At 37.8% G+C, this 18208-nt stretch overlaps 1 protein-coding gene across 2 annotated transcripts; it reads right to left on the minus strand.

Annotated features, from left to right (window-relative positions):
- Positions 1–1516: 1516 nt before the first annotated feature.
- Positions 1517–16206, minus strand: rbm44 (RNA binding motif protein 44). 2 transcript variants are annotated; one of them, XM_063005885.1, is made up of 18 exons: positions 15928–16206; positions 14703–14757; positions 14466–14572; positions 13178–13252; positions 13021–13072; positions 11498–11628; positions 10349–11388; positions 9951–10012; positions 8034–8213; positions 7630–7795; positions 7499–7557; positions 7308–7401; positions 6749–6848; positions 6143–6274; positions 5855–5925; positions 5600–5670; positions 4275–4485; positions 1517–2881 (listed from the first exon to the last, which is right to left on the minus strand). In XM_063005885.1, the coding sequence occupies exons 1-18, from the start codon at positions 16061–16063 to the stop codon at positions 2612–2614; spliced, it is 3012 nt and encodes a 1003-aa protein (XP_062861955.1). In that variant the 5' UTR covers positions 16064–16206; the 3' UTR covers positions 1517–2611. The 2 variants fall into 2 exon arrangements, with proteins under 2 accessions (XP_062861955.1, XP_062861956.1); XM_063005886.1 differs by lacking the exon at positions 1517–2881 and having other exon boundaries at positions 4426–4485; positions 5593–5670.
- Positions 16207–18208: the final 2002 nt, after the last annotated feature.

The raw sequence follows: 18208 nt of genomic DNA on the forward strand, positions 1-18208 counted from the left end.
CTGGGTTCGATCCCCAGATGGGGCGGTTCGGGTCCTTTCTGTGTGGAGTTTGCATGTTCTCCCCGTGTTCTTGTGGGTCTGCCGGGAGCTCCGGTTTTCTCCCACAGTCCAAAGACATGCAGTCAGGTTAATTTGAAATACAAAATTGTCCATGACTGTTTGACATTACACTTGTGACCTGATGAATCTTGTGTAATGTTTAACTACCGTTTCTGTCATGAATGTAACCAGTGTGTAAAACATGACGTTAAAATCCTATTAAATAAATAAAATATGGCTGCAGCTACCAGGGCTGATGCTGTATTTGAGTGTTATTGTAGACTAAGTTCACAAAATCTCACCTTACAAATCATAAACTTTGACCTTCCTGACATTAAATATTTATGAACACATTTTAATTTACTTAATCTACTTATGTCAATATGGCACTTTTTCAGTGTATTTTTTATATTTTTTTGCAGGATACACCAGTCAGCCACAACATTAAATCACTAACAAGTAAAGTAAATAGCATTGATGATCTTGTTACATTGGCATCTAGTCAAGTAGTGGGTATATACTAGGCAGCAAGTGAACAGTAAGTTCTTTAAGTTAATATATTGATAGCTGGAAAAAGGAGTAAGGATCTTGACAAGGGCCCGATTGTGTTGGCTAGATGACTGGGTCAGAGCATCTTCCAAACAGCAGATTTTGTGAGGTGTTCTTCGTCATGTGTTGTTTAGTACCTACCAAATGTGGTCTAAGAAGGAACAACTGGTAAACCAGCAACAGGGTCATGGGCATCCAAGGATCACTGATGCTTACTGGGAGGAAAGACTAGCCTGTTGTTCAATTAATGCTTTTTGTGATAGAAAATTGTCATAACACACAGTGCATCACAGCTGGGATTGTATGAAGTGGAGTCCAAGTCCTGATAGGTCAGACCCATTTTGGCAGTACAAGGGTGACATACAGAATATTACCTAATCAGTTTTTAATGTAATAGCTGATCATTGTGCAAACTTTCACGTTTTCTGTGTTGTAGGCATATTTTCCAACAAGGAACTCAACAGAGATATTATATTAGTATTACATAAATTAGCATGCCAAAAGATTGCTCAAACGATTTACTTGTGCATTTATTTGTAAACAAGATCCCTGTCATATTATGGGCCAATCCATGTGAGGATTATCATAATTATTAAAATGGTGGTTTCAGATCATTTTTCTTCAAAACAATAATCCTTAATTAGCTACCACATGTGGTTTTGAAATATTTCCATGCTAATTGCCAGAGCATTTCAGTGAAATTGTACAGAACTCAGAGCTACATTTAAGAATCATCAGACCTCATGTAGCCTCAACTTTACGACTAGAAAACATGAAACCAGTCTGGCTTTAATGAAAAAGTATTGTCTGCCAGCTTAAAAATGTCAAAGCTTCAAATATTTGATGTTTTGTTCTTCCCAACACTCGATGACCTCCCTTAAGCAACGTATCAAAGCAGAAGCAATCAAATCCAAAGACAGCACCACTGTTTCATCTCAAGCTCTGAAGGTTTTTTATTAACAATGCAACATAAATGTTTTTAAACCGTCGAGATACAGATTTGAAAGAAAAACTGTTTGTTTATAAACTATACGTACCAAGCATTTTATTAGGAACACCCATCTGATAAGTGCAATAATTATTTTATGAGCTTCACCTTTCATACAGATCAACTTGGCTGGTATACAATTACTGACTGCAGTCCAACTGTTGCACTGTATACTCTGTCAACCCCCTGTACCTCATTTATCAATTGAAATAGACCCTCCATAGGTCAACCACCAGTTGATATTTGGGTGGCGGACCGTTCTCAACGCAGCAATGATAACGCAGCATTCTCAACACTAACATGGTAATAAAATAGTGGTTTGGGTTGTTCTGGTTCAAGTGTATCAAGTGCAGCAGTGTTGTTGGGATTTTAAAACACAGTTTAATAGTACCATATTTGTTATAAACACATCTTTTTTGTTTTAATCTTTCTCTAGTGTTCATCAGTGAATTATGTTGGCTTTATGTTTTTACTTGGAGCAGTACCTAACAACGCTGCTGTGCCTGTTTAATCATACCAGTACAACACACACACTACCATGTTAATATCAAAGCAGTGCTGGGAATGGTCCAACAACCAACAAACATCATTGTAAGTGGAGGTCCTAAGAGTTCCTTTTCATTTGCAAAGTGTATATAGCTGGGTATATAGCAACCAATAGTCAACAGTCAGTAATTGTTCACCTACAAAGTTCATTTGTATGGTATGTATAGCTTAAAATAATCAATGAATGTACATGAAAGGTAAAGATGTACCTAATAAAGTGCTCAGTATGCATTTATGTTCAGAAGAATTAACAATATGGCACAGATTTTCTCTGCCAGCTTTCTAATCTCTAACTTAGTTTTAACACTTGGAAATCAAAATAAACTTAAACTCTCTCAAACCATAAACCTGAGCATAAAAAACAAACAAATATATGTTTAGAGCCTTAAAAGGCTTTTAACTGCTTATATAACGTACAAACTGTTTATATAACCAACATACAAACATAAAGATTCGAACCTACACGAAAAACTGTGGCCTCTGTTGCACTCACTCTGTGGCTGATTGAGTAAGCAGATCAGAAGTCATATCCACTATAGCGCTGAGGGGCAGACCGCTAAGGACACCCTGGCGTTTCCCCTGAAGCTCTAGCAAAGCACCAACGATTCTTTGTCTGCCCATCTGTGGGTGGCGCTCTAATAAGCATCCCATTATTGTATCAAAGCTGCCCATGGTGCCGTAGTGCTGTGGCACAAAGGTGCCTGATGCATTGGGTGTATCACAGATGTTGGTAAGCTTCTCCAAACTGCACCGGGGTACCTACAAAGAAAGATAATGCAAAAAAACATCAACTTCATAGGGCATATAATAATGTTCAAATCATAATTTCAGAAAAAGTTTGGACCGCATGTAAAATGCAAATAAACAGATTATTTGGAAATTCTTTTGGCTTGTATTAAATTACCAGTATTATAAAACATGGTATTTTATGCTTTTGTTTATAAAACCCTGTTTTTGTTTAAAATACATGTAACGAGAACTTGTCTATCGCTCATACCGATAAGGAGCTTAACTTTATAACTTTCTGAAGTCATTTTGATCTTTCTTTTCTGCTTTAGCCAGGAGCCATCTTCATATTTTAAAAAAAGTCAAGGGCATCGAGTAGTGGGTATTAGCCTTGCCCTTTACACACAAAGACTTCTGGTGGTATGGTGGGTAGCACTATCGCCTCACAGAAAGAAGGTCAGTTTCTGAGTGGAGTGGTCTGGGTCCTTCCTTCATGGAGTTCACATGTTCTCTTTGTATCTAAATGGGTTCTCTCCGAGAGCTTCGGTTTCTTCCCACAAGTAAACTTGAACTGATGAATCATGTGTAACCTGTTACTACATGTCCTGTCAAGAATGTAACAAAATTGTAAAACATGATGTTAAAATCCTAATAGAACAAACACACACCTGAATCTTTAGTAATCAAAGTGGTGAGTCTCAACTTATCCTTGATCATAGAGGACAAGGGTTTTACTGGATGCTTCTTCAATATCTAAGCAAGACTTTCATAAAACATTAAACATTTTTTTGGACTGTTATAGTTTATTAATTTATTAGAATTTTAATGTCATGGTTTACTTCGATTCCATTCATGAACTGGACCGCACCACCTGGGAATCGAACCCAGGACATTCTTGCTGTGATGCTACAGTGCTACCCACCAAACCAGCTTCAATTGATTTATGTAATAATTTATTAGGATTTGAACATGTTTTACACACTTTGGTTGCATTCATGACAGGTCATGTAAACTGGTTACACAAAATTCATCAGTTCAAGTCTTTAATGTCAAACACAGTCACAGACAATTTAGTGTCTCCAGTTCACCTCACTTGCATGTCTTTGGACTGTGGGAGGAAATCAGAGCTCCCAGAGGAAACCCACACAGACATGGAGAGAACATGCGAACTCCACACACAAAGGACCCGGACTCTGTGGCCATAAAACCCTGTGTGGTGACAGTGCTACTTACCAAGCCCCCCCCCAAGTTAAAATACCGATCAAAGTGGATGTTCAAATCTCTGCCACCTGTTTATATTAGTGCACTGTCCCAGCTTTCATGAAATAAAGGTTTGTGGATCTCAGTAGTTACAGATAATTTACATTATTAGGGTCAAACATGCATGCATCATTCTTTTTCTGAGAGTATTTTGCTTTGCACTCACTTGTGAGGCCCTCCAAATGTTCTGCTTCTCTCCAGCAGACTCATCTTTATGGGTGGCTTGGGAAAGTTCAGCGCAGGATTCTTTGATGAGGCCCTGACCATCTGCTGGAGACTTGTGGATGTGTTCCGTATGGCCCTGAATGAAGTGCCCATGCAACTGCTGTACTGCAGCCTCAGCATCGCTGGGGCTTTTCACATTTACCATTGCCACCCTAAAAAGCACAACCATTAACCATAAACTGAAACTAATGTCAAGCAAGTGGCAGTTTAGAAAAAACAAACCAAGAAAAACATTTCCATATAAAATCACATCACCATCGCTGCTGCTACTGCTGCTTTTGTTCCTATTTGTGATTTAAACTTTTAGGACTATTCCAATCTAGGTTCTAGATTGGATACAGGTGAGTGAAAACCATTTAAAGCAAAGCCAAAAAAAAAAAAAAAAAAAAAAAAAAAACACATGCTTATGCTTCCAGGCAGGTATACAGCACAGCTTGGGATACTTAGAGTCCATATGTACTTCGCTAATGCTACTAACCCCCCCTCTCCCTTTTGTAAGCTTAAATATAGTAATATCAGAGTGACTCATAACTACACAATGTATGATTTGTCATTGCAGCAAAATGACAATTTATAGTCTGTGTACAACAGATAAACTGCTCACTATTCAACAGGACAATGTTATTCTCTTGATTTGTACTAAGTTCTTCTCCCCAAATAGGTATAACGTTGCAACAGCAAGGAGCTGGGCTAGTCAAGTAGTTAGCCTTCATTCTCTCATACACAAAGTGTTCTCCTTGTTGAGCAACTCCTACTAGAAGAGTAGTAGCCTAGCATATTAAATGTTTCTCTTTCAGAATATTTAAAACTTATTTAATATTAGTCTTTTTCAAGCACCAGTCCATCAAGTCAAATTCTTTGTATGTGGGGAAAAACTTGGCAATAAATCAAATTGTGAATACTACTGCGCCACCTGGGTTCAGCATAATGGACCTTTTAGGCGTTTACAAGATTACTGTAATTTGACTACTAGAAGTACACCAAGGGTTTTTATGTTCTAGTAATAAAATATAAACCTGGTTTAAGCTTAGTTTGTAAACTCTTGATTTCTAGAAATAATGCTTTCCGAAACTTTTTAAAACTACAGAAACTGGCCCCTCTCCCTTTGGGATTTTCTAATGGGATCTAAAGTTGAATACTGATACTGTACAGTAGGTTTACAATGGCATCATCTATCAATGGATGGAAATCTGTAGTATGTGGAATTCATTCTAAATCATATTATTTACTTTTGAGATTTAAACTGCAAATGTCTTAACTCTTTACCTGTTTTTGCCAAAAGTGGAGGTGCACAGTTGGCTGGAAGGGTACCTCTCAAACAAATGCATCAAATCACGCTGCAAAACATAAACCATTCAGTGAGTGTTGCTGTCCTCTGGTGGTTACAGATAATACATAGGCGGTAGATGGGCACTTCATTTATCCCGAGGGATGAAATAAGATTATTCAGAATGTTTTATTTTAATTAATTAATTAAAAATAATCAAGAAAGTCTCAAATTTAAGTATTCTCTAACCTCACCTCGGTTACACTGCTTGGTAAGTTTGTAACACACAGCAAAGAACTTTCATCTTCCATTTCATCTGTAGCCCCTAAAACAAAAATGATGCAAATGATGTGTATTTTAGGAGTGGTTATTTTATCAAAACAGCTGAATATTAAACTTTAACACTAAACAGAGAGGACAGTTTCACACACTCACACACGTAATAAGGAGCCTGCAATCATTGATCATATCCAAGATACTTAGCCAAATACACCAAACATAGGTCTATTATTTTTTTTTTTTAATTGCTTTAATAAAAACACCTTGTTTTTTCTTCGATTCCTCACTGGCTCTCTGCTCCACGTCATGGTCCTCCTTACATCCCAGATTGTCAGCTCCAAGGTGTTCCTCCGCATCAAACCAGGCCTCACTGCCGTTAAGGTCTTTAGGATTTCCTTCAGAGGTGTGCACACAAAATGCCTTCAAATTTATTTTGATTACATTAAATCAGGGGACAGATTACATTTTAAACCTGGAAACTCTTTTTTATTTATTTTTAACTATTTTAAACTGTTGCTTTGTTACTGGTAACTTGAATATTCTAAGGTTAACTGTGTAAATAAATAAAATGATATTATTTTAAAGGAGTTTGATAATGATTTTATAGGTACTGTTTTTCCTGAGTCGAATTTTCAGGCCAGTATAGTTCTAATGTTGATATGCAAGAGCATTGCATACATAGAAAACAGATGTGTTATTTATTTATTTGATTTATTTGATTTTTTTATGCCACTTTATACACTTGATTGTGTTATTTATGGCATGATCGCTTTTATGATGAAGTCAGAAATTTATTAAAACAGAATTAAAATAACACTGTTCAATAATCTCTTTCTTAAAGCTGGAACTAAGCATTTTGTGTTTCTTACCTGACTTGGTGTCACCGGAGACTCCTGATTGTTGGCTGAGTATAGACACGGCTCTGCTCCTTTTACCACCAACACTTTTAGATGATGAGCCAGATTTACGCTAATTTCGTGTGAAGAAAAACCAAACAAACAAAACTAGAAAAATATCACAAAACTAACGGCAATTATATTAAATCTATCACTGTGTATCTAAGTGAATTTTGGACAGTATAATTCCCTTATTTACAGATTAAACTCTACTTAAATGTTAACTATCCATTAAAAAAGGATCCATAAACCAAATGCACTTTAAAACAGCCAGTCAAGCATAAACTGAAAATGAACACAATTAAATATGGACTTGTTTTATACAGCAATGTCCACTTTATACAGCAGCCAGATTTGCACAGCATCTAATATTATGTTGGTAAGAATTTTTTACAATATTCAATACTCAACAATTTGACTCCTCAATCATTGGAGGAAATTATTGGAGGTTATTTGAAGTTATGCTCATCTGACCAAACCTTGATCAGTTCTTAATTTTTGTCACCGACAACTTCTATATGCAATTTGAAACCTGAGGTGGTGTATTTTTGCCGGGTGGTCCTCCATCTATGGTTTCCATTTTCAACACAGCATCGGTTTCGTCAGTCTGGCTTCCATCAACACTTCTGGGGGTTTAAATAATCAGCAAATAAAAGCAAATTAGAACAAAGCTTACAGAAACTACAGTACACACCCTGTGATTCAGACATGGGACAAGCTTACTTGGTTGAAGGTGATGATTGAGTCTCAAGTACAACGTCTTCCAAAGATGCTGCAAATATCTACAAAGGAGTGAAATTTTACATTGGACCATGTGTTTTTAGACACCAGTATACCTGGTCGACACTGCATACCAAGGCAGGACTGTAGCATGTTTCCTCCGTTGTTCCTACAGTGTCTACTGACAGAGGTTTGAGATTATCCAGAGGAACTCCTTCTTGGATCATTTTCTTCATCTCAAGGTAATTATTCTCCAAGCTCTTGAGTGTTTGGGACATAATGCCAGGCAGCACCTCAGCTCTGCACAAAAAACAGAACATCGAATTAAAACTTAATTCCTGTGACAATTCAAAAGTAAGGCATATGTTCATATGTAAAAATAAATCTTATTGATCAAAATTTCTCTGCTGCGGACTGGTGCCTTGTTTAGGGTATACTACCTAATGCCCAGTGCTTTCCGGTGGAACCGATCCTCCCATGACCCTGACCAGAAAGAACAGGCTGATAAAAATGAAATAAAAAAAAATAGTCTTTGTACCCCTGAAGTGCAGTTTCACCCAGTGGTGAAGTGTAGAAGCGCCTCCAGCAGTGCTGCTTGCACATAACAAACTGCAAAGCCAGTAGTCGTAGTTCAGCCTGTGTAGCACGAGACACAGCAGCATCACAACAACTCTTCTGCCTTTCACTCTCTGGCCTTCTAGTACTGCCAAGACCAGATCTGAAAGAGAGATTTTAAAATATTTAGGCCTTGTTTACACCAGAACCTAAGTTTTTAGATTCACCTGACCATATACAGTACAGGCCAAAAGTTTGGACACACCAGCCAAAAGTTTGGACACACCTTCTCTTCAATGTTTTTTCTTGATTATTTTTATTTTCTACATTGTAGATTAATACTGAAGACATCCAAACTATGAAGAATTATGTAGTGAACCAAAAAGTGTTAAACAAACCAGAATATGTTTTATATTTTACCAACTCTACCTCTGCACAACCCAACTGATGCTCTCAAACACATTAAAAAAGCAACAAATTCCAAAAATTCACTCTAGACAAGGCGCAAACATTCATTGAAAACCATTCCAGGTGGAAACCTAATAAAGCTGGTTGAGAAAATTTCAAAGAGTGTGCAAATCTGTCATTAAAGCAAAAGATGGCTACTTTGAAGAATCTAAAATATAAAACATATTCTGGTTTGTTTAACACTTTTTTGTTTACTACATAATTCCATATGTGTTCCTTCATAGTTTGGATGTCTTTAGTATTAATCTACAATGTAGAAAATTTAAAAAAATTAAGAAAAACCACAGGAATGAGAAGGTGTGTCCAAACTTTTGGCCTGTACTGTACATCCATCCATCTATCTATCTCTTAACTCCGTGTTAACTCTTGCGAGTTACATTCACGGCAGGAAAGATTTATGTGGGTGCTTTGTATCTGTTTGGTAGTCTCTGATATATGTGTATTCCTAATTTAGTGATTGCAATGAAGTTACCCGACTTCCCAATGAAGTTTAACATACGTCTTGTAATCTCTTATTTCAGTTACAACAGTTAAACCATTTTAAACCAATTTAGTCAGTAGTGGTGACATGTCGAACCAACCCCATTTACTTTTCAATGTACTTTATTCAGACACTCGGGTGGCCTATTACACTAGCCCACCATCACTGAGATCCGAATTCAAATCTCATCAGGTGCTATCGGCTGGCTGGGCGCCTACACAGACATGACTAGCATTTTCTTAATAGAAAAGAAACCAAATGCTATTGCTGCTGGCTGAAGTACTAATCTCCAAACCAGATGACAGAACAAACAATGCTGCATGCACATAACTAGGACATTAATGCTTTTGATTTTTTGATCATGGTAAGAAAATGACCACAGTATTTTTTTTTCTTTTAAAACCAGTCAGTATTTATTGCCTTTTCCCACCATCAATATTTCTACATATCCAGTCTTCATGTTTTGCTGCATACATTCTATCCAGATCTTTTTTTTGTATAAGCATTTTCTCCCCTTTTTCTCCCGTCTTTTAGCGAATCCAATTGTCCGATTGCATCATGCTTCCTCTCCACTAATGCCTGTCCCCCGCTTTGATTGAGGAGAATGAAGCTAACCCACGCCCCCTCGCACCATCAATCAGCCAGCAGAGGTCGTAGTTGCATTAGTTATGAGAGAGACCCTATCCGGCTTTTTACTACCCCACCCCAATATGAACAACAGGCCAATCATTGTTCATGTGGCTGCTCAGCCCAGCCAGATGGCAGAGCTGAGATTCAATACAATGTATTTGAGATCTCAGCTTGTGTGCTAGCGTGTGTTTTACCGCTGCGCCACCTGAGCAGCATCTAATCAAGTTTTAATTGATAAAAACCCAGCATCCAAATTTAACAATTGTAAACAAATATTATTCTTAATTCCTGAAGTCATCAATTATTTATTTTTTAGCTTACCTAGCCATTCTGCTCTTCAGGTGTTTTAGCTCCTCCTCCATTACTTTAAGCTTTCCAAACTCCTTTGCAAGAAACACATACTGTTAGCAATGATTTTTTTTTTTAGGTTGCAGATATTATATAATTGCAATTTGATTATAATTAATCATTATTAGAGATATTAAATTATAATTAACCATAATCCCAAAACCAGGTTTTTTATTACCAACCTCATCAACACAAACAGTTGACTGTGCCATTATATTTATAATAGTCAATCTAGGTCATTAAATACTCTATAACCACACTTTGTTGGTGGTAAAAGTGGCACAAAGTGATACAAAATCAAAAGAACTAATTAATAAATCAATAAATAAAAGTGTAGATGGCTTCTCATGAAGTAAATAAAATACCATTACCTCACAAATAGCATCCAGGTCTGACATGTAGACTTCAGTAACAGTACATTTCTCTGAGGTAAACCTCTGAACTGTCTGCGTCCCTTGGTCATGATTAATAAGTAAATCTGTGCCAGCAGAAACATCTTGTGTGGGCTTCACAAAAAAGTTTGTATCAATTTCTGTTGCCCGGGTAAACGTAAAACAAGCTCTGAAATCACTGCTGGCGTTCACTGCCTGGTTTACAGTAAGTGAAGCTTTAGATTTCTTACACTGTGTTTTTTTGGCATCTGCACATGTAGACTGACTGACTGGAGCACCAAACGCTGACCTTGACATGCCTGTATTAATGCTAGTTTGATTATGTTGAACCTGAACTTCCTCCATCATGCTATGATACTTGTCTGTTTCCGTCCCACTTTTTAGTTCATCACGGTTGAACTCTTGACAATCCTCAGTGAAGTCAGTCCACTCGGATGAGTTGCTGATGTAGGACACAGATTCAGGAAAAATGCCATTTTCAGTACTACATGCTGCAGAGTCCTCTACAGGCTGATCAACAGTGGTTGCCTCAGTGCTGCATTTAGTGGCCGTTACAGACACATCAGTGGGGTCACCCCACTGAGCAGATGTGTGCTCTGGAATCGTACTGTTAAAGCTGTAGTACTCGGGCATTGTCTCCTCATCAAGGTTGGTGAAATCTGCACTGTCACCTGCTGACACTATGTCGCCTGGATTAATACCCTGACTCTGCATCTCGAGCTCCCTATCAAGAGAAAAGCTTGCTTGGGCAGAGGGATCTTTATACTTTCGGTCATCCTTCTCACTGTGCCACATCCCATCTTTCCACAGCTGGCACAGTTTCTGTTCTCCATTAGAGTTTTTTTGCTGGTGACGTACTTGTTGACGGTTTAAAGAGCTGATTCGCGTGGCAGGCAAATTACTGTTCTGACAGCAATCTAATTGCCTAGGTTTCCACACTATGTCATGCCCTTTAGCTTTTAGTAGATTCAGCTCCTCTCTCACATTATTCGGGAGCAGCCTTAGTGTTTTTTCTTCCTCTATACAAGGACACAAAAGTTAGCAGTAGTTAGCAGCGATCTGAGCCATGAATAAAGCAGGAACAGTTCTCTTCCAAGCATTTCAATCATTAGGTTTACAATGACTTACCAGACATGCTTATATTTTCCTCTACATTTAGGATTGGCAAATTACAGCGGTAACACTGTTTAGCAGACGAAGGACAAGTTGTACTACAGTTTAAACACTGCAACACTCCATAATGTGTGGCCTGTCTTGACCTAGAAAGATTATGTTAACGCAATCTGAATGACATCATACATAACATAGCACCTAAATGTACATTGGTTCTGTCTCACAGAGCAGAGTTAACACCACATGGGTTCCTGACCAAGTTGCAAAAACTCAAAAACAAAAAAGTCTGGTCGGTGGTTTAATAGAAAAAAAGTCAGATTCAAAGGATGCAACTACATTATTATTATTATTATTATTATTATTGCTAGGCATATATTCACATGCATATATTCAAATGTTGGTGGCAATATTTGTTACAAAAGATATATTGGCATGTATTATTATTTACATTTACTTATTTATTAGGATTTTAACATGTTTTACACACATTGGTTACATTCATGACAGAAACGGTAGTTATTCGGTACACAAGATTCATCACTTCACAAGTTTTAATGTCAAACACAGTCATGGACAATTTTGTATCTCCAGTTCACCTCACTTGCATGTTTTTGGACTGTGGGAGGAAACCGGAGCTCCCAGAGGAAACTCGCACAGATACGGGGAGAACATGCAAACTCCACACAGAAAGGACCTGCACCGCCCCACCTGGGATCAAACCCAAGACCTTCTTGCTGTGAGGCGACAGTGTCACCCACTGAGCCACCGTGACACCCTACTATTATTTACATCAGACTTTTTTCAAAAGCATGATTTATTTCTATTTAAAAATTGTAATGGTCTCATTTTTAAATGAAAGCTCTCCATTAAATTGCACTTGTGAACGTCAACAACTTCTATTGTAGTCAATCAGCAAAAACATTTGTAGTTCAGTCTGGGCTGCTATATTAGGATGTTGATGCTATTTTACCATTTGAGTGACTAGTTGAGTTGAAAAGTCCTATTGCTGGACCAACAGAAAAATTTACAGAAGTCGATTAAACCCAAATCGTTTACTATTCTAGTTTTTGCTCATGCAAACATTGTAAAGTCTTTAAAATGCTTTTAGACTTCGATTTAATCACAACTGTCTGACATTACCTCCGGCTTTAGTTTGCAGCCGAGTTTTTTAAGACTGTAACATGCATCAACTAAAGCAACACACAGCTAAACAAGCCCTAAACTGAGCAAAAAACTGAAACTGTATGGAGATAAAAACCCATGCGCAATCTGATTAGCTCTGGTAGATCAAATGAAACAATCACTTTAATTTGTCACAAAAGAATAATGCCTTTTTTTTTTGCATATAATTGAGTACATGCCAATTCAGTCCGTCATGCCTCTATTTAGAAAATCAATTATTTCACTAGTGATGATTACTAGTGTTACAGCAGGGTTGTCACTGTTAACCAAACTTTTTCATGCTTAGATTAAAAATGAAATAAATCCTGCTCTGTAGGACAGACCCCAGATTTCTTATTAAAGAAATAAAACCATACTTTTGTTTTGATGACATATCAGTCACAGGAGAACAATTTCCTAGTATCTGTTCTAAAAGCACATTAAGGAACAAGCATCAAATCTGTTTAGTCAGTGTGTTTAAAACAGAAAAACTTTTAATTTGCAGATCTGTCAAACTGGATAGATCAAACTTACGTTTTAAATGAACAATGTGTCTAGACACTTCAAGAGCAGGATGTATTTGCAAAAACCGAAGGAGCCCTCCTTCTTCTGCAAGTAACACAGGGCTGAGATGTTAAGCTTGTTCATTTATTCAAAACATACATGATGAACATAAAAAAAAAAGTACAGATTTGTACAGAACTATGTAATGCACATTCAACCCCAACTTTAGAAACTTGGAACAGTAGGAAAAACATAAGCTAAGTGACAACTTTAATTTGTAAATCCCTTTTCACCTGTATTTGGTTAAAACAGTATAAGACATTATATAATGTAAAAACGAATCAATTTTGTTTTGAGTATATATGGATTCTTAACATGATGGCTGCAACATGTTCCAAAAATCATTGGAACAAAGGATATGTTTACCACTGTGCTACATCACCCTACCTTTTAAACATGTTTTGCAATTTTCAATGGCAGACACAATGGGTAAGTTTTCAGTGCAGTGCCATCGAAGTGGCAGAAAGTCAAGCATCTTTAATATTACTTTTCAGTCCTAGGTAGAGCAATCCATAAATTCCCTGGAGTCATGAATTGTTCTTAAAACTGTTGACACTCATACCATTTCTGCAATGTGGTGAACCTTGACCCATCCTTGCTCATAAGCAACCATGTTTGTTTGTTTATTAGCATTTTAACGTCATGTTTTACACTTTGGTTACATTCATGACAGGAACAATAGTTACTTATTACACAAAGTTCTTCAATTCACAAGGTAATATCAAACACAGTCATGGACAATTTAGCATCTCCAATTCACCTCACTTGCATGTTTTTGGACTGTGGGAGGAAACCGGAGCACCCGGAGGAAACCCACGCAGACACGGGGAGAACATGCAAACTCCACACAGAAAAGACCCGGACCGCCCCACCTGGGGATCAAACCCAGGACCTTTTTGCTGTAAGGGCGACAGTACTACCCACTTAGCCACCATGCCGCCCCCATAAGCAACTAAGCCATTAGTGAATGCTCCTTTTAACACAATCATGTATTAACTGGGGAGGTTTCAAAACTTTTTTTTTTTAATGGTTTGCAGCCATCAAATTCAGAATTAACATTTATTTAAAACAGAAAACACAATATACTTTATCAAACATTAAATAGCTATTTAAATACATGTAAATATAAAAATATTTTTATTTGAATTATACTGTCCCATTTAGAATTAGGGCTGTAAAACAGGGGGTAGTGTAGGATTACAAAAAACTGATAAGGGCTCATGGTTCGAGTGCCTCTGCACTAAAATGTCACTCCCACCTTGTATCAATTTCCTGTCTTCCACTGGTAAGGAAAGATACCAACCAAGCAACTTTGGATCCGTCAACTCCAGATACTGACTGACTTTTACAAGATCAAACACTGACCTGCAAGAAACACAAGTGATCATGTAAGAAGGTTGTGTATTTTATCATGTTATTAATATATTCATACTGATTTACTTCAAAATAATAAGGAGCAGTGTTGACAGTGTTACAAAGGGATGCAAGAACTTACTTGTTCAAAAGAAATTTTCTTCCATCCTCGATAGACAGGCGATGGTTTGGATGATCTAGTCATGGAATATATACAATACAAAATCAACATGTTGTTTGTTTATTAGGTTTTTAACGTCATGTTTTATACTTTGGTTACATTCATGACAGGAATGGTAGTTACTTATTACACAAGATTCATCAGTTCACAAGGTTATATCGAACACAGTCATGGACAGTTTAGTACAGTATCTCCAAATCACCTCATTTGCATGTCTTTCGACTGTGGGAGGAAACCGGAGCACCTGGAGTAAACCCACGCAGACACGGGGCAAATTATCAACATAAGTGAGGATGTTTGATTAAGTTAATAAATAAACAAGGTATGTTTATGGTTAAATGTGTTTTATAAAACGGATAGTTCCGGTCCTAAAATCTGATTGGCTGAGCCGCGTTCGAAGCCGTTGTAAAATCCCCGATAAACTCACACCTCTGACCACCTCACATCATTCCATATTAATACGCCACTGAATCGAAAAAGTTAATGTTATTTTCGCCCTCATGTTGCCTAGCAACACTGTTAATCGAACTATTTTGCGTCGCAGAAGAATGCTTTATTGTAAGTTTATACACAATAAATACATTTATGAATTAAACAGTTGTATTTATTATATTTTTTGTTGACCGCCGTTTTATAAAAGCAATAAGCCACTCGAGACCGTGCGTTACTGCTATGATTTTAGCACGGGTAAAGAAGTTTTAGGCACTCCGCTTCGCGACGTGCCAAAAACGTCATCCCCGTGCTAAAATCACAGTAATGCACGGCCTCTTGTGGCTTATTGCTTTATTATGACCACCTCACATCATTCCACATTAATACGCCACTGAAAAGAAAAAGTACAAACTTGGTTGAACACTATTTTAAGTCATGTACTATAGATGGAAATGTCCAGATTAATATAAACAGTAATCCTAATCATTAAGCGGGTGTTTCGTACAAGAAATAGTGCAACAGTGGTTGTGGAGGAATGTTTATTAAGAATGTTATGTTCGCCCTCATGTTGCCTAGCAACACTGTTAACGGACTACCTGATTTCGCGGAAGAATGCTTTTTGTAAGTGTTTATGTAAATAAAAACATTTATAAATTGAACATTGTTGTATTCTATTATATTTTATGTTGACCGCCGTTTTATAAAAGCAATAAGCCACTCGAGACCTTTTTGATTGAATTTAGATTAAACTTACCAATCTCGTTCATAGACAGACACACATTTTGCTCCAGCGGTAGTACTGGCCACATCATGGTGGTGGAGGTATATGTAGCTCTGCGAGAGCTTTGCTCTAGGTAAATCGGTACCAACACAGAAGGAGGGTACCACATGTTCTAAAAACCGTTCCAGACACCACCACGTTTCAGTCAACGAATAAAGTATTCGTGTTGTAAATAAAGCAGGTCGGAATGAGGGAAAATGATCAGTATTAATACAGTTTAATAAATGAACCCTGACGCTCAAGTGCGGAACGTTTCACCTGCCGCTGTACACAGGCAACAGTCAACACGTGTAAGGAAGCTGATAAACACCACTCACCAATCAGCTTCAGCCATCAATTAATCACCAGCCAATGATTGACCGAGTAATCTCAAGCATACTATACATACTACTCATACTGCACTAGCACTCTAAGCTAGTATGTAGTACGCAGTATGCACACCACGTTTCTAGGCTGCCAAAATACCCGGATAACTAGCAGAAAAAAAACATTATTCCTAAAAATCATCATTTAACAACATTTAATAGTTTTATTTTTCGATATTTGTACAGGATAAGACAGCTTAATGCTTGGTAAATTACTGCAAATTACTGTTTGTTACATAAAATTATCATATGACGCCTAACTGAACCACTTTCGTCTTTAACTAAAATGACTTTACATTAACTGGCATAATACAGTGGTACCTTGTAACTCAACCTCCCCTAAACTCGAAATCTTTGAAACTCAACGCCCTTTGTTGAGAAATTTGTACCCTTAGACTCAACGTTTCCCCTAAACTCAACGTGTTCAGTTTGTTTTGTTAAAAAAATATTTAATTTCAAATTAACAACGAACAGTCGCTTTGTTGGGCAGCACGGTGGAGCAAGAAGGTCCTGGGTTCGATCCCCAGGCGGGGCGGTCCGGGTCCTTTCTATGTGGAGTTTGCATGTTCTCCCTGTGTCTGTGTGGGTTTCCTCCGGGAGCTCCGGTTTCCTCCCACAGTCCAAAAACATTCAGTCAAGTTAATTGGAGACACTGAATTGCCCTATAGGTGAATGGGTGTGTGTGTGTGTGTCTTCCCTGCGATGGACTGGCGCCCCGTCCAGGGTGTTACTGTGTGCCTTGCGCCCATTGAAAAGCTGGGCGACCCTAATTGGATAAGGTGTTAAGACAGTGAGTGAGTGAGTTGCTTTGTGAAGCGCTGGACTTGAGCTGTGCGGTGATACATCATCAAAGTGAATATGAGACGAAACTGCATTTGTTTGGAACAACCGTCAGATTCACTCTGAAAGCTCCACATGTATCTGTGTTAATTGGATTTTCCTCACTGTTTCACTTTTAAACTTGTGTTACAGCTCGGGGTTCTAAAGAATTGTAAGAATCAGCTTTTTATTTCAGTGTTGTTTATATTATATTTACGTTATTTTCAGTGTATAAGTGTCAAAAACAACCCCATTATTTTACATTAGCCTAAAATATATGCCAAGTCCACGGGACCATGGAACGCATTAACAGGTTTCCCATACATCCTTATGGGAAAAAATACATTTAAACTCAACACCTCAATGCCACTTTCAGAACCAGTTGACGTTGAGTTTCAAGATACTCACTACAAGTAGTACTGCAATCCCACAAAGGCAACGTATGTCCCATAGCAGGCAACAGTGACATTTTTTATGCATTTAATAAAAAAAACCATACAAGACAGGATTGCATTCGTCTTGTCTTGTAATGTAATGTAGAGTGATTCATGCATTCTAATGTTGTAACAAGTTGAGTAGTATCACTAAATTTTACACTGATCAGCCATAACATTAAAACCACCTCCTTGTTCCTACACTCACTGTCCATTTTATCAGCTCCACTTACCATATAGGAGCACTTAGAAGTTCTACAATTACTGACTGTAGTCCATCTGTTTCTCTACATACTTTTTGTTAGCTTGCTTTCACCCTGTTCTTCAATGGTCAGGACCCCCACAGAGCAGGTATTATTTAAGTGGTGGATCATTCTCAGCCCTGCAGTGACACTGACATGGTGGTGGTGTGTTATTGTGTGTTGAGCTGGTATGAGTGGATCAGACACAGCAGCGCTGCTGGAGTTTTTAAATACCGTGTCCACTCACTGTCCACTCTATTAGACACTCCTACCTAGTTGGTCCACCTTGTAGATGTAAAGTCAGAGACTCATCTCACTCATCTATTGCTGCTGTTTGAGTTGGTCATCTTCTAGACCTTCATCAGTGGTCATAGGACGCTGCCCACGGGGCGCT

The sequence above is a fragment of the Trichomycterus rosablanca genome, chromosome 12 (assembly GCF_030014385.1).
Source record: "Trichomycterus rosablanca isolate fTriRos1 chromosome 12, fTriRos1.hap1, whole genome shotgun sequence".
Taxonomy (NCBI): domain Eukaryota; kingdom Metazoa; phylum Chordata; class Actinopteri; order Siluriformes; family Trichomycteridae; genus Trichomycterus; species Trichomycterus rosablanca.

Bases quoted from the DNA above. Each gene is read 5' to 3' on its own strand.
- rbm44 (XM_063005885.1), bottom strand. From the start codon at position 16,063: ATGTGGTACCCTCCTTCTGTGTTGGTACCGATTTACCTAGAGCAAAGC. The intron at 11,629-13,020 runs GTATGGTTTTAT...TAATCTTTCTAG, and splicing joins GATATGTCATCAAAACAAAA to GTCAAGACAGGCCACACATT. The intron at 7,796-8,033 runs GTACAAAGACTA...TTTTTTGTGCAG, and splicing joins GGTGAAACTGCACTTCAGGG to AGCTGAGGTGCTGCCTGGCA.